We start from the raw sequence: 23,706 nt of genomic DNA on the forward strand, positions 1-23,706 counted from the left end.
TACTATGCGTGTGATCAAAGGTTTTCCCTGCAGGAAGCGGGTTAAGATCTGCTGCTGGATCCTGGGCAGATCATACTGTGATATTGTCTCACGGCCCCGTTCCAAGCTGTACTGACAGTTGGATAAAACCAGAGGAAGCATGTCTTTCTCCACCTCGTAGCGGATCACGTGCTGCTCCGTAAGCTCTGCCAAACTCACTCTGTAACCGCTGCAGACAACCCAGAGAAAAAATATTTTTTATTTCTTGAGTAACATGTCTTCATCCTAAATACAAACTGTCTTTATTCTGCATTTTTTATTGAAGTAATTCAAGACTTATAAAGAACAGAAAACATGTCTCCCCCCCACCCCCACTTACACACACTGAAAGGTAATAGTCAGTATGAACAGGAGGAATAACTATAGCAGACAAAGCTCTGCTCACACGGGCATTTGTTATATTTTTTGTGGCTCCATGTATGTTTTTACCTGCTGTCCTCTCCAGTGTGGCTGTCCACAGCGTTCACCAGCTCATTGTGTAGTGCCACCAGGTAGCTGACCAGCCCTGTGGCACACAGTCCTCGACCCTGTCGCCGCGGCAGGAGGTACTGCAGGTCGCTGTCCAGGTCCAAATCATTGCTACAAAATTCATCTGGGATCTTCATCTCATCTGTAGGTTTGTAAGGACATAAGATGTTCAGTGCTTTTCTAGTCTTCCTTCCTCTTATAGCACTGTATCCGACATGCCATCCATGTAATACTCATTTATACCAACTAACACTGGAGGAGCAAGTGATCAAACCGCCAATCGACAGATAAGTGGACAACCCACTCTTTCTCCTGAGCCCCAGCTGAACAAAATGATTCATTTCTTACAATATAATGATAAATAAGTATGTGTACATCCTTAAGTACTTACTTGGCATGTGGAACAATTGAAGTAAAGCAATAATCTGGTTAAAAAAATGAACTAAACTCAACTTTATTTATATAATAATTCAAACAAAACTGTGTTGATTCCAACACATGCAACCCAAAGAGAGAAAGAAGAAATCCATCCATTCATGAATTAAATTTTGAGGAGAACACTTACTACTGGTCACAGACACTCTGAGCTGGTTCCATGTTTTCAGGAAGGTGTCAATGTGTTTCTCATACCAGGCCTTTATATCTGAAACAAGACATTTGGAAAATATTTACTAGTTTGTATGAAAAAAAAAAAAAAGTTTATAAAATGAATGACATCCTTCATTTTTAGGGACAGATTTTGGCTTGGCCCTCCCCTTTAGTTTAAGTTATATGCCCACAGACGAAAGCCCCTTCATCTGTGGTGCTCTTTTGTATTAAGTGGGTGTGGAGACAGATCACAAGCGGTGTCCATCACCCAGCAGTGGTTGGTCCGTCAGAGAGAGTAGCGAAAAATAAAAACTAAAGCAAATCTAAAAGGAATTGATCTGACATTCAGATGAAGACAAACTGGAGTGCGGCGGAAAAACACTGCTTATACAGAAAGAAACTGAGGTCCTTGCTAATTAAAGAGTTTTTAATAGTAAATTATATGTTAACATTTGGAGAAGACGAGGCTTAGGTCTAGTCATTGCTCACAGATATCACAGCTTTACCTGTTTGCTTCTCGATGAAATCTCTGATGGAGCCCACTATCTGGTCTGATGCGTTCTGGAACTGTCTCACCAAGCGTTTCTGCAGGATAAGGATTTCTGGAAGATGCTTAATTTGCCGAAATTCTCTCTCCTGAAAAAAACAAAACAAAAAAAAACGCAAATCAAGAAGCTGTTAATCAGGCCTCAGTTCCCATAGGCTACAAATGGTCATGGTACATCTGACATTTAAAAACTTCATGACCAAAAGTAATGACAACATTTTTTTTAAGATTGGTTAAACAAAACCATCAATCATCTTTTTAATCACACAGACCATAATAATATCTTTAAAAATTTGCTGGTCATAATTTTTCAACATGTCAGCTATGCAGAATCTGCATGGCCTGACATTTGGTTTAAAGGTTGCATGAAAGAAAATCCCTTTAACGGACCAAAATGCGGAAAGGAGTTTTGTGCGTGTTTAATGTAAATTGTGATTGAAATTTATTCAGCAGTTACATTTTGATGTTTCCCCTAGATCACAGGTCAAAAGGTCAAAACTATAATAATAAACCACCATTTATTAATTAGTATGTACAACTTTCACTATAATCTGGCTGGAGAAAAAGTGTTGAATAACTGAATTCAAAGCTATTTTGTCACACATTAAACATCTCACAGACAGTCACCTTCTGCAGAAACCTCCAGAGAAGAGGCAGCTCCTCCTTTTGGTCCTGCTGCTCCACAATGTGTGTGAGGCTGAGCAATGAGAGCCTCTCTCTGCAGCTCCACACAGCTGAGCTGTGGACTTGAGAGCCCTGCGCTAGCGACGTCAGGAAGGAACAGTCTTCACCAAAAGTCGTCCTCATGATGAAGTTGGCAGAAACCCGGGAGTCGGTTCTGATGCTCCCCTTTGCTTCTTGCAGGAGAGGATCTAGATCCTACACACAAAATATTTGTTGTAGAGAAAGAAGAGTGAAAAATACAATCATATGAATGAGAATATGAAGCAGCTCACTAAATTAAAACATAGGAATTAGATAATTCTAATAAAAGTAGCTTATACTTAGAAGTATTCTCCTTAATAGTATGGGCATTGATGACTTAAACTGCCCATTTTAAAACATCATAAACTTCTTTTCAGGAAAAAATGAAGTATGAAGTATCGTGAATGGTGTTACCCTCAACCGAGGCGTCATTATATCTGCAGCCACAGCAGTCTCCCAGTTGTTTCTGGATGCTTTGGTTCTCAGGTAAGGATCAGTCTCAGCTAGTGAAAGTCGAAAAGAAGGTATTTTGTAAAAATACATCAAGTACTGATTTCTTCTTTACCCTTAAAACATATCTTCTTACAAATAATAAAAACAAAACATTAACAACACTTATCATTTATGTCCTACAGAAATTAGTATCAATAAAGTTAAATTAAGGTTGCTTTTTTATTCTGTTTTTGTCATGACCAGCTTGGCAAAATCTGTACATGTTGAGTGGACTGAAAAAACCCTGAATAATTAAGAATGCCTCCGATGATAGCAAGAACATGCAAGCTTCACATTATTTTACAGTAACTGAGTAGTGGTGGGCTTACAGTGACTGGCCCGCACAAGGTCTTGCAGGGATCTGAGCACCAGATGGATGGTTGTAACGGTGTCGTCAGTGCCTCTTCCCAGTGTCTGTGACAGCTGATCCAGATCCTTTAGTATGTGTAGAGTGAGAAAACTACAAACATCCTCTACAGGTGGCTGAATGATGTTCTGGACAAACTAATGGAGCAGAGAGGGGGGGACAATGTTACAAAAACATTTAAAGAGAGATCATTATCTGTAAAGAACCGTTTTTATGTCGGCTTTCATGGTATTGAGTGCTTCCGTTTTACCAGGCTTGCTCAGAAAGTGCTCCTACACGGTACCTGTGAAAGTAGATACTTAAGATGAAATCTTCTCACCTGGGACTTCTCTGAGGCTCCCAGCAACATGGCCAAATGTGTAACAAGCCTGACCAGAGAGAAGGGAGCCAGAGACATGTTTTTGGTGTCTGGGTCGTTTCTGCACGCAGGGTCCCCAAGGATGTGGCCAGGCCTTGTGTTATCCCTATCATGAGATGTTCGGAGTTAATTTGATGTTTAATTGAACATGAATTACAAAATTTGAGAGGAACTCACAAATGATCATGCTAGGGTTGATTGCCCTAATTAAAGATAATAATTTGAATTTCTTCTATTTATAAAATGCTCTGCTAATATCTAATATAGTTTTGTCATGTTGCAGTAATGTCATAACTACGGTACTCAGATAAATCAATATAATACCGGCAGCTTGGAATAAACTGCACATATATACATTTGAATTTAAATAATCTTTGAATTTGCATTTAGCCAAAACGTGAACAATTGTACAACACAACTGAAAATGCCTCTATGGCCTTGCTTTGATTTTCACACACAAAAGAACTACACTTTATACTTTAGAATGATCCAATGTCATCCCGCTAAAAGTCCTGTTTTAACTGGAATAACTAAGTTTAGGAAAAATAAACTCTTGTGCATAACCGTTACATTAAAGACACAATTAGGTGCATGACTGGAGCTTGTCCATTGATGACACTCACTGCTGCAGCTGAATTTTTTGGAATCCAGGCAAGGCAGAATGATTTTCCCCTCCAACCTCTTGGCCACAATCCGGACATTGGCCTCTCTGCATAGGCAGGCCACACTGTGGTAAAACATAGCACATTTTGCTCAAATGATAGATTTACTGTTTGTTTTAACCACCGCAAAGTCTGTAATAGCTGTGCAAATAAATTAATCGAAATGGTGTAAAAATAGCTCACCTCATCAACAAAGCATGGATGATTGTTTGGACAAACTGTAAAATACAATTATTAAAACAGGTTTAAATCTCCTGACTTGTTTAGACAGAAAAGAAACTAAACTAAGAATTATTAGATGACTCCTTTAGCAAACCCGGAGCAATACAGATTATCCAAAGACTTTCAGGCATCTTTAACAAAGAGTAAAATCCACTTAATGGTCAGAATGAGGAAATGAACTTGTATAACTTGAAAAAAAAAACAAGATGTAAAGTATCAAATAAATCAAGCTGGAAAGAATCATAATTTGTTCATGTGGTTAATGTATACATAAAATAATACTTACCATACCAAGACAGTTCCCCATAGGCTTGTTGTATGGCTGTCTGAGCAACAGCTAACATGTCATCAGGCATTGTCGGTATGAATGCCTCCTGTTAGGTGAAATAAAATGCAAAAGTTAGCATTTAAGTAATATTGAAGTTATCTTCGTGTAATTGAGAATTTAAAGGGTTTTTCTTCCAACTCTTGTAGCGAGTGTCAAGTAAAAGCTTAGCAGATGTTTTCATCCTTCTTCATCTTCCAGCATAACATATTTTAATGTCTCTTTGGGGGTTGAGTTACATGTCAATGTGTAAGACATAAAAAATGTTTTTTCACTCTGTTTTGAAATTAAAATCTACATCCGCTGAAACTTAAAACACTCCTAACACTAGATAGTGGAAGGCACAGCCAGCCATTTGATGCAGAAAGCAGATGAAACCAGGAGAGCTGATGTTTACCTGCATATTTTCAGGAGACAGACCAAGCTGCTTGAGTGGCATCACCAGGGGGTGAGTCCCAGTATGCAGCACAGCTGCCAGATGAATGGTCAGCTCGATGACAATGTTGTCTGTGATAGTATGTTCAGGGTTCATGGTCATGGCTCCCAGCCTGTTTTGAACCAATGCTGAGGCAAAGTTCCTTACTTCTCTTTGATGCAGATACCTTGAGCCATTGATGAGCTCTCCAAATTCTTGGCATCGCTATGGGAAAATATTAAAGACAATGTACAGCGGCAATAAGTAAGACATGTATAACATCAGCTGAATGTTGCTGATCAATTGCATGACTTGGCAAAGTGTTGTAGTTTAAAAAAAAACATTTCTGAACATGAAAAACATATTTTCAGTGAAAGGTTATTTCACTGAGTGATGATACAACAGATATGTTGTAATTTTTGATCTGATGTTATTAATACTTGTTTTTCATACCATCTAATGAAATGTAATTCTTAATCTTAAAGCTTTTACAATTTTAGCAACGAGAATGGCTTTAACTTTCTTAATGTGTAATTAGGGGAGGGATTTGTTAAATATGCAACTTTGATTTATACAAATACAGTAGTTTCTAAACAGAAAACATTTTTTTTGTGAAACTTTGATACCTTTTTAAGTTTATCACATTTAGAACAGTGTGTTTGTCTGGAGAGTAACCGCTCAACTTGTGAAATCTGTTGTATGTTTGCTGTTGCTCCAAATGTCTGAGGCAGTAGTGCTGATGATACTATCAGATGACTTGTAACGCTTTGATTTTGGATTCTGTAACAGGAACCTGCATTTCTTTAGCCGCTTCTCATTTCAATACGTCTTTCCATTAGAGTCTTGATTTCTAATGTATTATTCAGTTTCTAAAGAGATGTATTTTATAACTTTTCATACCTCAGGGGTCGGGTGAACACCTGTATTTGCAGACCTGTACAGAGTTGTAACCTCTCGGAAAAGTGCCAGGAGGATGAACAATGTTCGATTCCTTGGTGGTGCAGTGCATTTCTGAATCAGTGGAAAATAAACAAAAATTAAGTATTGAGAAGCTAATAGTTCAACTGAATGGTCATATGGTGCCACAGAACATTCACATATGTTGGTCAATATTTAAATACAAAACTGATTATAAATCTTAACTGGTTTGTCCTAAACATTCAAAATCCCTGTCATGTCATAAATAATATCAATTGTATTACTGAAAAGAAACTGCAATCATATAAACTACTCTTATTGATTGCAGGTTAGAAATAAAACACTATTCTGTCCCTTGTATCAAAACACAAAGGATCAGACATAAAGAAAGTGCATTAAAGATTTCTCGAAGCAGCAAAAAGGTATCATTCAATTTTAAATACCTCGCAGACTTCTTCTATCTGCTCTACATCACCATCCACTACAGCCTTGGCAACTGCATCCCTCACCGCCTTATATTCCTCTCCATACACAAGATACTGGTCCATCTGGCCTCCATCTTCACTCTGTTCACACCACGAATGGAGTTGGAAGAGCAAAAAACATGCATTATATCAAAATACATGGATATTAATGGGTTTCACGTAGAATGGCCTAACTTTGACTTGTGACTTGATGGTTTGTTGCCATGTTTTGGTGAAAAATGTGTGTTGCTGCTTATGGCCCCACTGCCTGCACCGTGTAATAATGGTAACATTTGTACTTGTTTCTGTTCATTCAATTCATTTCTGGAGTACCTGTTGACGGATCTCTGCAGGAAAAAGCCAGCTAAACTTTGTTTGTTTCACCAGTGTTTGGATGAACTCGACACCCTGCCATTCACTGAGCTTGCGTATCAGGTAAACACGGTACCAATCATTCCCACTGTCCTCACAGAGCTTAATCACCACGTTTAGGAAATCTACTGCTCCATCTGGGACATCATTGTCTGCAACAGCAATGTAGAAAAATAGTCTTAGTTCTTTTTGATTGCTTACCCACACAAACTGTCAATAGTAGTGAAGTTAAATCTCACCAGACAGATTTTCACTGATGAGTTGGGCAGCCAAGAAAAGGCACAGACGCAATCTTGCGATGTATTGCAGATGTTGAATTGACACTGTTTCTGGCACAGAAGTGACGTCAGTCAAAAAGAAGTGCACAAACTGTGTTTCCTCAGTGATAACTGACATCAACTTCTCAGCTTTGTTTCCTTCCTGAGGCATTTTCTCCCACATGGAGTCCTGCAAAGAAACAACGTTAATGGATCAGTCACCAGTCACTTGAACGAAACTTATCAGCAATGAGCAGAAAGTCAAAGAACATTTTTTGGTACATCGTCTACACTCTTTCAGAACCCCTTTAGTCCCATTCAGATACTGTAGTACAGTGGTTGGGAAACAGCAGCCCCTGGGCTAAACCCAGCCCTAAAGCAACAGAATGTTCCTCAAAGTATAAGTTAACTTTTCAGTCAAATCTTGAATCAAAGTGTTTGTTATGTACAAATGATATGAGAAAAATCATGCAATGTAAAAACAAGGCTTAAGTAAGTCATGTACAATCATATCTTAAGCTTTATTCTTAAAATGTACAATGAAGAGTTTTTAACTGGTTATGAAAAAGACTTAATGTAATTATGATGTCTGTATTTTACCTAAAAACCCAGAGAATCAGTTCAAAGATTGACTATATGTATGTAGTTGGTTTATAATGCCCATAACTGCGACCATAGTGTCAGATTCTGACGAAGCGTTTTACAGTATGCAGAGGGAAGTAGACTTGGTTTAGGCGGTTAAAAGGCAGCAGGAGGAGTATAATACACACACATGTACAGGAGAGATAAGGTGTACCGCTTCACCCAAACAGGCCTTCAAAATGAAGGGTGTCCTGTGTGTGTCTTCAATAACTTCTGTAGACATATACAGTATGTCCCTGGTGTACAGTATGAACCTGCAGCAAATCCAACACAAGAATTCCCTTCTCCTTTGCTTATACCATTTGTTTGAGAGGTTTTCAATTTAAAATGACAAAAATCATATGCGAACGCCAACATCTGGCTTTTCTATTATATTTATAACTATACAAATGGTTGACTCTTTGAAAACTTCCTTTGATTTTGTATTGATATATTTCTACACTTCTTAAAATACTAAAACACTTTTATCAATGTTTCAAAGCATTTTACCTCCAAGCAGTTGATGTACAGGGCATAAAGCTCTGCTTTATCCTCCTCATCCACAAATTTGCTGTCTTCAACAGACGACAAATGCTGCTGCAAATATTCCTTGACTTTATCAAAGCTGAAACACAGTAAGGTTGATCACACCAATGGTACAATGCAGAAGAGCTTTGCAAAGTGAAGACGAGTAACTGAGTAGCTTAAATAAGAGATTTTCTCACAATCAGAGCCATCATTGTGATTAGGTAGCTATGCTGTCAAATACATCTGTACTGTTCTGACAGCCTCATTTGAATTCAGGTGTTAAATGTTAAGATTACCGTGTCACATCTAATTTACCTACCTGAATTTCAGCAGCAGCTTGAGGATCACAGATCGCACAACTGGGTTTTTATCAGGGGACTCATCAAAAGGCGACAAATCTTTGGTGTGAGTCTGTTGTTCTGGTTTGAAAGGACTAAATGTTAGTAACAAAAAAGGACAAATAATCTTATTTTATAAAAACCTATGAACATGAAAATGTTATTGTTTTTCAAGTAGGTTGCACAAAAAGAGAGTGGCAACACATTAAATAAGAAATTAAGGGGTAAAATAAATTATTTTAAAAAACTCTTAAACCAATTTAAATGATTAAAAATATTTCCCAATAAGAATTTCTGAACAAATTGGCCCAAGCTGTCACATGCAGTGTCGGTTTATTAGAATAGAAGTTGAAGGAAACAAAGAGGAAACAATAAGATTTCATTTGACGTTACTTTTAGAAGGAGCTTTACACTAAGTGTTACCTGTCTCAACCATCAGGTAGGACAACAGGTGGGTGATGACACCACTGGATGGTGGAGTGTTGTCCTTGAAGCACACAGTGGAGAGCAGATCGATAAAGAAACCGTTGCAACGGCGCCTGAATTCTGCATTTTTCTTAATAGACATCCTGCAGAGTCACAGAAAAATCCAATGCAACAAACAAATGTAAAATCTACAGGGAGGACAAATGATGATAAAAAAGGTATGCCATGACATCCCATAACAGACCCTTAAGGAAGTGAGGTATACCTTTGGGTTTTACAGGTGTGAATTGTAGATAAAATTAAAACAATAAAAAAACTCACCTTATTTCTTCCGAGACATGTGGCTGAAAGTCATCTGGTAACTCCTGTCTGCACATGGGACACGAAGTCTGTCCTGCATCAAGACTAGCCCTGATGCATGTTAAGCAGTAGATATGATGGCATGGCAGTCCTACAGGGTCCTGGGGCTCCCTCATACACACGCCACACTGGAGTCCAAACCTTCAAATTCAAACCAATGTCAAGCAAATTCATTGAATGGGTGGTAGAGGACTTTCTTCACAGTTTCTTTAAAAATAAGTTTAGACAGAACTGTCAAATAAAAAAGCCCTTACCTGAAAATCTGATCACTTGCTCCCTGCTTGCAGGATTTTAGAACTTGAATCACAGCTTCAAAAGTGTTGATTAATTTTACATCTGAATTTCTCTCCAGAACCTAAGAAATAAGTGAAAACCATTGGGTATAAATGTTACATTAGCATTTTTCTTTTTCAGTTCGGTGAACTTCAACAGTCAAATAATAACCTTTCTTTATTTTTAATACAATAAAATGTGGGGTGACAAATGTGCCAACAGCAGGAAGGTCGACATAGGACGGTCTAATGGGTAAAAAACAATAGCGCAGTCTTTGCGTTCCATGTAAGCCACCTTCCTTATGTCTATTTTTCTGTTGAACAAATCAGTCACTAAAAATCGACTTACTCCGCTCAGTTTTTGAATGTGACTCTGGACCATTGCTCTGAGTTGATACTCATCATTACGGAAACCCAGCAGCATGTGTTCCACAAATAGCGAGAGTATGTAGATGCGTTGCCAGCCATTACTAGAAAATATTAGAAATCACAATTTCATTTGTCGTTCAAATATACAGTATGTAGATCCTACTTACTACAAGGCAGCATTTTACAGGGGCAGGATTTTGAGTACACTTGTAAACAGAGATGGTGAGCACTAAATGACAGTTATAACAATAACCTTACACATTAAATATGTGGCCTTTGCAATATGAAATAGCACCATTGCTTATTTTCACAGCAGCTTCATAAAACATTTATTGTATTTCATAAAAATCTACAAACACATAGACGTCTGATAAAGCACTAATTAACTACCCCACAAAAGTTCACACTTAAGGGCAATGTACAGGTTTGAAGTGATTTAATCTGCTTGAGACTGGATCATCCAGACAAAACCCATCCAGCTTTATGTGTTTTTAATTTATGAGTATTTTAATCAAATTCCTTTTCGTTGGCATCTTACCTGACATCATGGAGTCTTTCTTTGCATCTCTGTCCATATTGTTTGGAGTTATGTTGGGAGCAAATCAACTCTAAAGAGGCTTGCAGCCTCTTCACCTGCTTCAGCCACTCCTGGCAGAGAGCATCAGTATCAAGCTTAGGAGACTTTAGACATTCAACGCATGCCTGGGCTGCATGGACATCCAAAACCTACAAGACAGCGAAACAGATTTAAATTGATTCACTAGTTCGCTAAAATATCCTCTGAAAAATCCCAAACCAAAGCTCTTAAAATGAGAGAGGCCAACATTAGGTATTTGTTCATTTAAAGTGTTTACTAGGGTCTCTCTGTATTAAGACCTTTCATTTTAATTATTCCAGCTCTAAGACAATCATGACAATGTGTGTGACAATGCTAGAGATCTACTCTGGTGGATTAACTTTCCAATTTTGCAGAATAAAGCAAAACACAAGCACGATTAACTTTGTTTAGGAGCATGTCAATCGTCAGTTCCAGTATGCAGTATACAGTACTATTGTGCCTTCAATCATTGGATAAGAAACTAAAATAAAATCTGAGCATCACTGGCCTTAAGTTTGTAGGATTGGTGTAGATGTGTTTATTTATTGCAGTCAAAGAAGACTCCTCAGAAAGTGTTAAATTTTGTGTTTACCATCTCTGGACAATGTCTTATGTGCTGATTTCTTCGCAAAGGAGACACAACATCAGGCTGAAGAGCTAACATCCGTGAGAGGTTCTGAAGACGACTTTTGAAGAAGTGGTAGGCGATGTGGATGAGAGGAAGAGAGACCTCATTTTGCTCTCTTTGTCGTCTCCTTACTTCATCAACGCAGCTGGCCATGGCCTGACACATCAGCTGAGGAGTACATACACAAGCAGATGAATAACATGTTATGATAAATAGATGTATCAACAGATAGATATGGGCTAAATATCATAATTTTTACATTTTGAGTAATTGCAATTAAAGGGTTTTTTTGGGTGTTGTTAGCTAAACCATGGCTTAAGTATACTGTATATTCCTGTTAAATATCTTGTTGATTATAATACTTTATTGATTATAACAATGCTTTTCATAATTGTCATTCAATATACATATTGATATGCATCTACTGTATGGGTACAAAGGATAGGAAACATAAAACCGGGCCTGTGCTCTGTTTTTTAGCAGGTGTTAAAAATTATTGTTGCATTGGCTGCACTTGAAAGACCAGAGAGAATCATATACAGAAATTTGTTTCGAAAAGGAGTAGGGGTATTGCAATAAACAGATGCAGTTATTAAGCAGTTTATTATCCCTCACCTGTAATTCTTCATTTGATGCCACTTTGAATGTCATGGAAACAAAGTCCTGTAGGTACCTTTCGAAGAATTCTTTCTTCATTTTTTCATTCACATTTTCAGCCATGTACCTGCCAAGTGGAGTGTTCAAGAACAACTCTAGGATATGACCTGGGGGATGATCTGCAAACCAAAGTCGAGAATGCTATTAGGGTTCAATCCCTATAACAGAAATCTTTCAGTTACAAAGATAGCACCTCAATTCAAGGACAGAAGGTATTTGGATGTGTGATTTATACGGTATGGTAGTTACTTTCATGTCTGGACGTTTGCATCATGAGCCCATCCAGGAAGTCTTTGATCCACCAGCTGAAGGGCATACAGCAGCACATGGTGTTGCCGCCTGTGCAATGGCTTTGTACCATTATGACACTGGAGCTTTAGGAAAGGCAGGATGTGAATAATGGATGAAGACAGAAGAATTGTAAGACTTTTTAAATATTTCCCTTTTAAAACTTTAGTAATCAACATCTGTGGTATATAGTAAAGATTTTTCAGCATTTACAAAGATGTAAACAAATGCAAAGCATTAAATGCTGTAAATGTGTATAGTATGATCACACAATCAAAAGATACTCACTTGCTTTCCACCCTTACATAAGGAACAAGGAGCATGTCTTTGCTCCCAAATATCTCAAGCCATAGGTTTTTGATGTCATCACACTCATTCAGAAGAAGTTCCAAATTGCAATCACGGTCAATGACTGAGACCAAGTTGGCAAGCAGTGGAGTGACAACTGCTTGGATTTTCCTCCACAGCGTGTGTCTGCCAGAAATATTCACATGACGTTCTTAAAATCAACACATCTCATGGCATATGAGACAGGTACAGCATGTCAGCTGAAACCAAATCTTTGTATCATCAGTTTTTTAAAGTTTGCTGCTTTTCAATTAACATTTAAATAAAATTTATTTAAATATGTTGTAAAAAAAAAAAAAAAAGAACATTTTTTGTAAGTAAAGAAAAAAAACTAAGTGTGACAAATACTGATAAGTAAAGTGTTTATTGTTTATGAAAGACCTACAGGAACGTTCCGCCCTCTTGAAGTGCACTGACATTTGATGCCTCGCTAAGAACCCAGCTTTTTGGATTGGGACTGTTGGCCTCATAGTCCTCTAACAGCGAGTGGATACGCTTCCTCACAATGTTTGCAAACACACCTTTAAAAGAAAATTCATTTACAAAAACTTTTTTTCCAGTTAGGTGCATTTCACACAGAGTAGATGTATATAAGCATGGTCTGATTCCACAAAATGAATGACCCTGAATTTTCTAACCTTGTGTCTGACTTTCATCCAGGAGTGTGAGCAGGTTCTCAACTCGCTTTGTGCTGAACTCTCCACTGTCTGCTGCATCTCTGAGCATGCTCACTGCACTCTGTACACAGCTCCTCATCAGATTTGTTATACTCAACAAAACTCCTGAAACCTGTTGAAATATAAGAAAATATTAATAACAGTAGGAGAGCAAATAAAAAAGAAAAATGTCCTAGAAGTGAATCCTTCTTTTAAATAGCCAGCTAGTCTTAGTTAGAGTTACTCAATGAATAAATGGTATGTTACTGAGATAAAGTACCTAATCCAGTAGGTGCTTTGCATCCACCAACTAGTTCCTATATGTTTTTAATCTTGGAATGGGAGCTACATTTGTATTTTACAGCTTGGGCATCAATTTTTAAATCAAAATTAAAATTAAGAAAAATCACTGAAATCATTGCTGTAATATGAAACATCTAATTCAGATTAGTTTAGAGATTATATTAGGATTTTCTTAAATCACTCTTAAAAAAAAAAGCATGAAAAGACCAAGAACTCCAGTTCTCTAAACTGCCTTCTCATGTTTTGTCACATTGGCCAAATTACAATATTTTCTTTAAAAGTCACTGGCCCTTTTTTTCTTTTTGGCTCGTTTGTTTTTTATTTTTTGACCCAAAGTTCCTACTCACTTAATGTAATTAGACAGTCTACAAAGTGTATCTTTAGGATAAATAGGTTTTATTTTTTGTATTTAATCTCTGATTGCGTGGCATCTAAAACTATTTGACATTAATTGTATTTTAGGGGGAGTTTGTTGTTTTCATGTCCTTGTCACCTGCTTCATGGCTGTCAATACGCAGTTTGTCAAAGAGATAAATGTCTACAGTTTTTATTGTCTCCAGTAAATTCATTCCCAAATAATTTTCTGGTTTCAGATGTTAAACTTTCTCAACCTCCTTCCAGAATGGTTATAATACTTTAACACTTAAAAAGTATTTTTGACATGTTAAGATTTATATAATTTATATAATTTCTAATTCTTTTTCACATTTTTCTTTTCCCATACTATCTGCAGCAGTGTACTTATGCTATATTTTATATATATTTAAAAGATTTCCTTTAGCTTTATTTCTATTTTGAGCCAAGTATTGTACTAATTGATTTATTGGCTTGGCCTCCTTCTCACCTATAAATACTTCCAAAAAAATGTTTTTGGTTTAATTCATATTTTGAGGGTATCATTCCAAATGAGTTTATTGTATTTATTGTGAATTGTCTTGTTAATTCAGGTTTTCAATATGGGTGGTAAGTAACACTTACAGTGGAGGCATCATTTTGTGGCACACCAGTGTAGTCTTCTGTTTCCAAGGCTTGAAAAGACAAATAATTAAAATTGAATCTATTAATTTATAATCATATTTGTCAATATGACATTCTTAAGAGAAGATTTTCTGGCTAAATTACCCTCAGGCGGATCTTCAAAAATATCACTTATGCGTAGCTTTTTCAAGGAATGAACATCAGACACAAACTCTTCTGATCTTCTGAGATCATCAATGTGAACAGACCGCCAAGGACCTGAAAAAAAGGGAGCTCAGTAGAACAATTTGCTGACTGAAGCTGTGTGAAGCTGTGTGTGTGGAACAGCAGGACTTACCTCCATGAAAGCCAACATACGAAGTCCCACCCTCGATTCGAGGGAGTTTGGTGACAAAGTACACAAGTGGCTTTGTGTTGTCAGCCCACTTGTTTATTTCGTTGATGCATGAATATCTAACAATTCAAGATATTATGTGCAAGTAAAAGAAAAAGTGAGCTGTTGCCATTATGTTAGAGAAATATGTAATAAAAAATAATTTATTGATAAATCCTCATACTCACCTGGCTGAGGCCAGAATATTCTTCCTGTGGGAGTCTTCAACATAGTCCGTTTGGATAATGAGCACTTTGTCTGCCGGTGTCGAGCCAAGACATTCCCTAATAACAGGGATTATGCATGATTTATATTTGAATAAAGAGTGATCACCTGAGTTTAACTGAAGCCATTCATCTAGTCAGTCTTATAAAAACAATATTATCAGTTTCATAAAATTCCACAGAAGAATCTAAAAGAAAAAGGCACAAGGGTGTGTGCAAAGGCCAACACTACACAAGACTAAAATGAGCCCCTTCAGAGCTGTGACATGCTCCTTATATGCTATTTACTCACCTGATTTTCTTGAGAAAAGAGTACTCTGTGTCAAACTGCTGCAGTGATAGCAGATGAATATGCTCCAGCTTTATCACATTCTGCAGTTTTTGAGTGTCTGCTGCAGTCAGAAGCCTGGAAAATGTTGTAACCTTTAAAAAAGCAAAAGAAATACAAATTATAATGCAATAATGAAATGCGTACCAACACTAAGCGGTCTTAAGATAGCTAGAAATTGTTGAGCAAATTAACAATATGAGTAAAATTCAAAATTCTGGGGGCCAAAACCGATGCCAGTGATAACTGTTGACTTTTTCTCTATTGAACTGTCAATGAAAACTATGTAAATGGTGACAAAAATATGATAATAATTGTTATAGCATTTATTTTTATTTTACCATTGTATTTGATAGTAAAGTAAAAGAAATTACCTCAGTGAAGAAAAAGTGGGACTGCTCCAACTGCTTTTTGTGATAGACAATGTAGTCTCCCAATGAACTGTGCATCTCCTCTTTAACATATTCTTTCATTAAATGTTCTCTTTCCTCATCAGGCAGCCTGGATTTGTCCAAACGGACAACTGAGTCTGGAGTGGCACAGTTGAGGAAAATGGCTTTGGCTTTGTCCAGAATGGTCTGAGCATCTGTTTCACCACTGACATTCTCAGTTACTTGAAGGACCACAGAGGAGCATGTGTCTGAGTGGAAGCCGATGAAGACATCACTTGGAGCATATTGCTTTGTCATGTAGTGTTGACTACTTAAGCAGATAAAATCATCAACCCAGCTCTGTAGTTGTCTGACAATGTCCTTCTGCTCATCTCTGAGAACAGTGTTGATGTCAAGGTAGTGTTTCTCCAATCTGTTAATCAATGGGATTGGGAACTGCTCATACACCACCTCTTTCTCTTCAATGACAATGAGCCTGAAGTTTTTGTGAACTCTACATTTCACACGATGTGTTCCTAATCCAAGATCAACATACTTTTGACCCCCCAGGGTCACATAGTATTGGTTGAGAGCATCATACAGACTTTCGTACAGATTCTGAAGGTTTAGAAGCATAACTGTCTGTCCGGTCTCCATGCAAACCTTGACACGATTTATGGTTCTACAAATCTGTGTGTACTCCTGATCCTTGGGGAAACTGGAGCCAAATATAATCTCTGGATCGATTTTGTGAGAGAAGAATATCTGTTGGAGAATCTGAAGAGCTGCATAGTTTTTTGTGAGGATTAAAAGGTAACGACTCTCGTCAACTTGGCGAGCTGGAGAGATGCTTTGATTGACCAAATCATTGGTGGATATGGAACCATTTGCAAAGTCCTCACTGAGTTCTTCGCTAAAGATGCCCATCACATCCACATCATCTTTTCCACTGAAGTTTCTCAGGACTGCTCCAGTGATTTCATCTGCAGTTGGAGTCTCATTAGTGAGTTTGGTGATAGAAAATATCATCTTTATGAGACTGTAGAAGTCCCGCAGACCAAAAAAACCCCTCCCTTTTTGGCATATGGTCATATATGCTTTTGCAAAAGGCTCAAAGAGGTGCTTGATCCGTGCCAGAACCTCTTTGTCGGACCCGCATATCCCTTTTGCACTTTTGATGAGCTCTTGCTGGTTTGGATCCCCACGTGACACAAATATTCCACGATTCATCTTGGCAGGGTCCAGTGCCCAGTTGGAAATTCCGATGAACCCAACCCTTTTATGAGGTTGTGGTTCATCATCCACACAGCCCTCTTCAAGTAATGGGTGGAGTGTTTTCAGTGGCATTTTGCAGGAATCTTCAGCCAATCCAATCTCATCAAGAACAACCACTGAGATGTATTCATCCAAGTTTTTGTTTTCCTGAAAGCGGGCACATTGTTTGAATGTGCTGATGATTCCTTCAGGAGTTGAATGAGGGCTGCACTGGAAAGACACCAGATGTATCTGTTTTAGCCTCTTGAAGAGTTCAGAATGTGAGGCAGAGCCCTGCATTGCATCAGCAACAAGGGTTTTGGACAGTGATTTGGAGCTCCCTGGTTTCCCAACAATAAACAAGGGAATTCTTAGCTCAACACAGATAACCATCATGAAGAAATTTTCCTTCAAAGCCTCATTTCTTGCTATTGTCTTGCCCATGGGTACACCATTGAGTAGGAGGTCCTGCATAAGTTGGATTTCCTGTAGAACCTTCTGTGGGGAGTAGTCATGAGATAGCCTATGGCTGATAGTTTGCTGATATGGCCTTTTGTCCTCAAGGCAGGCCTGATAGCACACTCCAGTGGCCATCAAGAGTGACCAGATAACTCTGTTACTAGCAGGGGAAGACTTGTATTTGTTTTGTCCCCTCTGACGTTTGTCCCCTCGGTTTTGAAGAAATTCTTGTAGTTCCTTTGCCAGTATTTGGTGATTTTTGTGGAACCACACAAACACGTCCATGCAACGTTCAACATCCCGCAAACTGACAAAGCTGCATTCATCTTTTCTCTCCCTCATGAACTTTTGTGATGATGACAACACCTGAGTTATAATAGGAACATAGCTCTTCTCAAGCGAGTTGGCTTTTGTCTGTCTTTGCACTATTTGTTCTATGTACATCTGCTCTGTTGAGTCATTGAGCTGTCCGAAGTCCCAAACAAGAGGAATCATACTGGGGGGTAACGGATGAACACGATACACAAGCTGGCGGAGAGGAATGGAGCCAAGTCTGTCCTCAGTTTCCTCTGCCCTGACCCTGTATCCCAATCCAGATGCCTCCAGTCTTTCAATCATCTTGTCTGTATGCTTCCTGTAGGGGTTGCAGGCAGCAACAATGTTAAGTCCCGTTTGAGAGCCTAGTTGCTGTCCTTGCACAGTGTTATCACAAATGATCTCTTTGATGCTGCTGATGGCTTCGGTGGTATTTGCCTCATCAAAGAAAAGGACTGAGTCAAATTTGTGACTCTCTTTATTTGATTTTGCAAGAGTTTCTGCTTCCTTCACTTTCTCATATATCATTTCTGATGTAGTTCCTCCATGAACCTTGACCAGTATCATATTTTCTGCTTCTGCTCCACACCTGCTCAATTCACACATGAACTTCACTAGCCTCGTCTTACCACATCCTGTCTCACCCATTATGATGACCGGAATGCCACACCTAAATCTCATATGGATTGCCATCATTTTGAGAATATTATCAGTGGTCAGCTCATATGTTTCATCTGGATCTGTTGGCCACTTGATGCCAAGTACACTGCACAGCTGCTCAATCTTGTCAGCTCGTGGAAGCTGATCGAAGTCCCTATTAAAAGGGACTCTCTGATGTCTTAAGCCAGTGTACAGCTCTTGAGTCATGATGTTTTTCTTTATCACTTTTCTTGTCAATGGATTAATGGCATCCACCCCCTTCTGGTCATTGAGTTCCAGGTGAAATCCAATGAAAGTCATGGACATGTGGTCATCATTAAAAAAGATGTATGGATGCGGCTCAGATTCCCATCTTTTTCGTATGAGGAATGGAGCTAAATCTTTCTCATTAAGGCCACTGATATCGATTTGTTGCCGCCCTGGACTCTGGTCAGTGATGCATAGTGATGGGGTTGCAAAGTCTTTGGACATCAAGATCATGAACTCAACGACAAAGTTTTTGAAACCCTGAAGAGTGTCTCCAACAAACTCAAATTTGCAGAAGACAGAGTTCTCACAGTCTTGCAACTGAAGATTGAGGAACCAGACAAAGTTGCGTAGCTCTGCCCAAGATGGATCTATTATGCCACAGTAGATCAGGAGTATCTGAAGACACTCTGCAGGAGTCCCTTCAATGCCATCATAAGTGAAGTTGTCAAGATTGTTTTTGTTGTGAAAACGTGTGAGGTACTGGTATGGTCTTTGATAAACTTCACTCCTGAAACTTTCATCATCCATAAGGGGGCCGTCTGTCACATTGTCAGCGTTTTCGTCTCTTCTCGTTTCCAAAGCCATAACCTCCTTTGGTGAACGACAAGAAACTTTCGGGAAAATGTCCAAGAATGCAAAGTTTTCCTTTCGCCCCTAAAAATATAAGAACATTAACAAATCTATATTTAAGTTTAGAATCAGCTTTAATTATTTGACAATCAGTGATATAAAAATGTTATATTATACAACAAAAATGCAACAGCAGTTATAGTAATTTCATAAAATGAACAATGCATAAACCGTAAATCTCAACTTACAGATCTGGATTCATGTCTGGGCTGATCATATGTTGATTCCAGTAACTCTATAATGTACAAGTGTTTGTGGTTGCAGCACCACATCCGTCCATCTGAATCCATCAGGTATCGCAAAAATAAAAGCTTGAAAAGGAATTCATTCAAGCCTTTTTGCACCTGGGAATGAGGATTTTCATTATTGGAAAAAGTGTTCATGTTACTGGATTAAGCATACTATGATTTTGTAGATGTAAAACACATTGTGTACAAAAATAATAAAACTTTCATTATCATGGTCATTTGAATATAACTTACCAAGGATGTGATATCAAGGTGAAAGACCTTGAGATCTTTTTGTTTTGGTGTGTCATACAAAGACTGGAGGACCTTGTGTTCATTAACCTCACGCTCAGTAAGTCGGATGCACTTCTTAAACGCAGTTCCTTGTTCAACACTGTCCTCAAGCTTTTCATACAGTCTTTGGACATACAATGACTTGCCTAAAATGGAGAAATAACAATAAATAGTTTGGCTGAATGATGACATAAAAAATAATTATGTAAAATTTGCCACAAATGTATCACTGGTAATCAAGAATTTTTTTCCCACACAAAACAAGGTTGATTTCATGTATCTTATCTTATATGATAAAAACTGTATAATTGATTTTACTCAAAGGCAAGGTGGTATTTAACATTAAAAGTACTTTGAAACATTTATATATTTCAAAACTGTGGACATAGTTTCACACATTGTGCTACAGGTGTCAATGATATTGTGAGACAATGCATAACACAAAACTAGGAAAGCAGGTAGTAAAGGAAGGGTCTAAAGGAAAGCATCTTTCCGTATCACAATTGATCTAATATGTACAGTAAGATCGCACATATTACAGCAAATTTTACTGTGACATATCAATGCTCATAAATAGATTTAAAAAAGCACAAATTCAGACTTGGAATTAAAGACAGACTTGTGTAATAATTGGTAGTCATGGGAATGCATATGAATAATGCATAAAAAAACAAATTGCTATCTATAGTCTAGTAAGTCTCATTGGTGACCTTTCTGCTTAAATTGCCTTGATAACACTTTGACCGAGGGTTAATTAGTGATTTGACATGAAAAGCTACTGTACATGTAAGACTCACCTACTCCTGCACGTTGGGATGCAACAATGCCGACAGAATGGTCACCTTTGAACAGAGCATTCTTGTGGTCTGAGGGCACAGTGTAATGCCTGGACAAGTAGTTTTGGATCCTTTCCAATGGCTCTTGTGGTACAAAGTCTCTTTTAAACTGACTGAATGCAGTAGGAATGTAAGTGTGCTCCCTGTCAGAGCTGCAAAAGATCACGAGCCTAGACTCATGTTTAAACAGGGAACACAGTTTCTGAAAACACTTCTCCATCGCACAGCTTACGTCATAGGTTAGTTGGTCGGCCCAAAGCATTGTATAAATCTTCTGGCCAACGTCACCTGGTGTGAGACATCTCCTCAGGAAAAGCTCGACTTGCTCATGAGATGTTGCAGGGGTACACAAGAGAACCTCATCATAACTTGGCAGAGGCTCATATTCACTAGTCATGTACAAGGAGATACTTGAAGTCAGAACATCATCATGTGGGCAGATTAGGAGATTTGGTTGGTTTGGGAAAAGGCCTTTTGGGAGGCTTCTTCTGAGCGATTTGTCTTTTGACTCTGAAAGCACTGGTTCTTCCCATTCACTTTCATTTTGGTTGTCTGTGGCAGTCATCATTTTTAACAGACGACCTAAACTTCTTATGTCCAAAAGGTCATGGAAAAATATTCCCTCATTATCCATGTAGCCATTCCACAACTCCTCCAGTTCTTTCAAACCAGCAGCCTGGTCTGCTGGGCCATTTGCTGCAAAGTGACTCACATTGGCTGAAGACATATGATTGTCATCTGAGTGACGAAAGTGACTTTTAAAGTGAACATCTTCTTTCATCCTTTTGCGAGGCTCAAATTGGTCATGAAACTTTTTCCATGTGCTCCAGACATCAGATGTTGTGCAGTTTGGTTTAATGAAAGAGAGCATCATCAAAGCTTTGTTCTCTATTTCGACATTCACATTTGTCTGAGTCACAACACTGCACAGGTAGAATATTTGTTCTGTTGTGAAAAAGTTCAAGTAGTAGTAGTCAGATCTCTGTTCATCCATGAAGTTTCGCCAGTCCTCAAGAAACAGCTCCATTTTCTGGGACAGTGCTTTAAGTTCTTCAACTAGGTTTCCGCATACTTGGATGTGGTGAAGGGTCTTGCAAAAGTCGATTTCCATTGTGATACATGGGTCGCTCTGAGTTTTGCAATAAATCTTAGCCTCCCAGCACCTGAAGAGTGGGTTCCCTGCATCATAAAGGTCTACAAAGGCTTTGGCAAGTCTTTGGACACTGTCAAACACCTGAATAAGAACAAGTAAAAGTGAGATTACATACGTCAAAAAAAAAATTCAAACCTTCTTAAAACATTAAATCAGAGGAAAGCCGACCTTAACTACAAATTTCTTATTATAAAATCACTATACAACACCTCAGCAAAGCAATCCACTTCACTCTGATTTTGTTCCCCTCTTCCAGACATGAGCATGAGCTTATTTTGCAACTCTTTCAGGTCCTCATAGCTGCATGTCATATTTTTCTCATGTCCATCCTGAATTTCCAGCATCAGGGAAGTCTCTAAAGCAAGCTATAAAGAGAAATATCAATATGTTCATAGAGTATTACTTAATGGTAAACCTTTCAAATATAAGCATTTATTTCATGTAATCCATTTAGCATACCCTTTTCTTGCTTTGGGCCTTGATGATGTACATTCCTTTCTCATTGATGGATGTAGCCATGGAGAGAGAAGAAAATTCAACCGATCCGTGGCTTTCCCTAACAGTCTTAAACCATTCCAGATAACGTGCTGTATCCCGCTGAAATAATAAATTGGACATAAAAAAAATATCCAAATTTGGTTCTGGCAGTATATAAAACGATCAAGTTTTTATTATCGTTTACTACAAATGACCAGTAATATGAATTGAACACATTCATGGCCATTCATTTATATAATGGAATTGGATAAAATGAGACTTGGCATCCATAGCAAATTTGATAAGTTCCTAAGACCTTTCCAAAAAGATTTGACGATAAACCTAGATTAAATTTTGAAAGCTAAACTAATGGCTGAAACTTGTGGAAGAGGAGAAACTACTTAACAACGAATTCTAAGCAAGCACACAATTTGATCATACTGGAGTGGACCATTGCACACATTACATACATTATATATTTATAAACAATTGAAAAGTTATGCATGTAGCATGTAATGTATATATAATGGATATAGTGAAAAACCAATTCACCAATTTGATAATGAAAATAATCTTTATTTTGACTATCAAATACTTGGGTTCCAACAAATCTTTTATTGTTTGTGGTTTGATTGTTGTAACTATTTAGTTACAATATAGTGGAAGCCAAAAGAAAGACTCACCAACTTCCTTGGTATTTCCTTATCATTTTCTAGAGCCTTCCACAATTTTGAAAGTGATTCCTTGAAAGCATCAAAGTCAGAATCCGGCTTCAGACCATACAACATGGACGAGTAACCCAGGACAGCATCATGAAAACAGGCCACACGATCCACCTCCAGGTCATTTTCTCCAGCATAGATGGATGCCAGGTCAACAAAAACTTTCAGCTCATTGATATCTGCAAATATACATTTTCTTGAGTAAATTTTCTTGAATCATAGTGTTTAATGCTTGGTAAAAAAAAAGATTGATATAAAATATCTAACATACCTTCAAGTTCTTTTTTAACCCACTGGACAAACTCTAGGCTCAGACTAAGTTTCTGAAGACATTCCTTGCGATCATTTGTAATGTCATTCATCCTCTTTTTCACATTTATGAAGGTGTCATCTATGCTGTTCAGGCTGTTTTTCTTGAAGTCTGGTTGATGCTGACAAAAAAAACAAAAAAACAGTATGAAATCATTTACCGTATGTATAAAATTCCATTCCAACCTTTCAAAGTTTTACGACTACAGGAAGTTAATTTTACTTAAAATAAAAATCTCATCTTAATGATACATGA

The 23,706-nt window shown here is 37.9% G+C and overlaps 1 protein-coding gene across 1 annotated transcript in view; it reads right to left on the minus strand.

Annotated features, from left to right (window-relative positions):
* The window catches only part of LOC138607746 (E3 ubiquitin-protein ligase rnf213-alpha-like), a 41,083-nt gene that overhangs the window by 3,363 nt on the left and 14,014 nt on the right, over positions 1-23,706 (minus strand). Inside the window, exons 21-62 of the mRNA XM_069680389.1 lie at positions 23,413-23,572; positions 23,103-23,320; positions 22,402-22,539; positions 22,152-22,307; positions 20,751-22,023; positions 19,915-20,099; positions 19,621-19,776; positions 15,869-19,456; positions 15,459-15,589; positions 15,131-15,226; positions 14,907-15,022; positions 14,714-14,827; positions 14,570-14,619; positions 13,271-13,421; positions 13,018-13,153; positions 12,573-12,758; positions 12,246-12,370; positions 11,955-12,115; positions 11,304-11,507; positions 10,652-10,839; positions 10,094-10,214; positions 9,727-9,827; positions 9,434-9,613; positions 9,110-9,255; positions 8,668-8,767; positions 8,331-8,445; positions 7,182-7,389; positions 6,904-7,094; positions 6,550-6,672; positions 6,089-6,199; positions 5,171-5,413; positions 4,735-4,822; positions 4,410-4,444; positions 4,188-4,291; positions 3,526-3,670; positions 3,169-3,343; positions 2,762-2,850; positions 2,270-2,521; positions 1,602-1,731; positions 1,073-1,150; positions 469-649; positions 4-208 (exon numbers count right to left, since the gene is read on the minus strand). Coding sequence (XP_069536490.1) covers positions 4-208; positions 469-649; positions 1,073-1,150; positions 1,602-1,731; positions 2,270-2,521; positions 2,762-2,850; positions 3,169-3,343; positions 3,526-3,670; positions 4,188-4,291; positions 4,410-4,444; positions 4,735-4,822; positions 5,171-5,413; positions 6,089-6,199; positions 6,550-6,672; positions 6,904-7,094; positions 7,182-7,389; positions 8,331-8,445; positions 8,668-8,767; positions 9,110-9,255; positions 9,434-9,613; positions 9,727-9,827; positions 10,094-10,214; positions 10,652-10,839; positions 11,304-11,507; positions 11,955-12,115; positions 12,246-12,370; positions 12,573-12,758; positions 13,018-13,153; positions 13,271-13,421; positions 14,570-14,619; positions 14,714-14,827; positions 14,907-15,022; positions 15,131-15,226; positions 15,459-15,589; positions 15,869-19,456; positions 19,621-19,776; positions 19,915-20,099; positions 20,751-22,023; positions 22,152-22,307; positions 22,402-22,539; positions 23,103-23,320; positions 23,413-23,572 — 10,653 coding nt within the window. The remainder of the gene's footprint in view (positions 1-3; positions 209-468; positions 650-1,072; positions 1,151-1,601; positions 1,732-2,269; positions 2,522-2,761; positions 2,851-3,168; positions 3,344-3,525; positions 3,671-4,187; positions 4,292-4,409; positions 4,445-4,734; positions 4,823-5,170; positions 5,414-6,088; positions 6,200-6,549; positions 6,673-6,903; positions 7,095-7,181; positions 7,390-8,330; positions 8,446-8,667; positions 8,768-9,109; positions 9,256-9,433; positions 9,614-9,726; positions 9,828-10,093; positions 10,215-10,651; positions 10,840-11,303; positions 11,508-11,954; positions 12,116-12,245; positions 12,371-12,572; positions 12,759-13,017; positions 13,154-13,270; positions 13,422-14,569; positions 14,620-14,713; positions 14,828-14,906; positions 15,023-15,130; positions 15,227-15,458; positions 15,590-15,868; positions 19,457-19,620; positions 19,777-19,914; positions 20,100-20,750; positions 22,024-22,151; positions 22,308-22,401; positions 22,540-23,102; positions 23,321-23,412; positions 23,573-23,706) is intronic.

The sequence above is a fragment of the Semicossyphus pulcher genome, unplaced genomic scaffold (genome assembly GCF_022749685.1).
Source record: "Semicossyphus pulcher isolate SPU_LCO1_2020_fin unplaced genomic scaffold, fSemPul1.0.p SCAF_4, whole genome shotgun sequence".
Taxonomy (NCBI): Eukaryota; Metazoa; Chordata; class Actinopteri; order Labriformes; family Labridae; genus Semicossyphus; species Semicossyphus pulcher.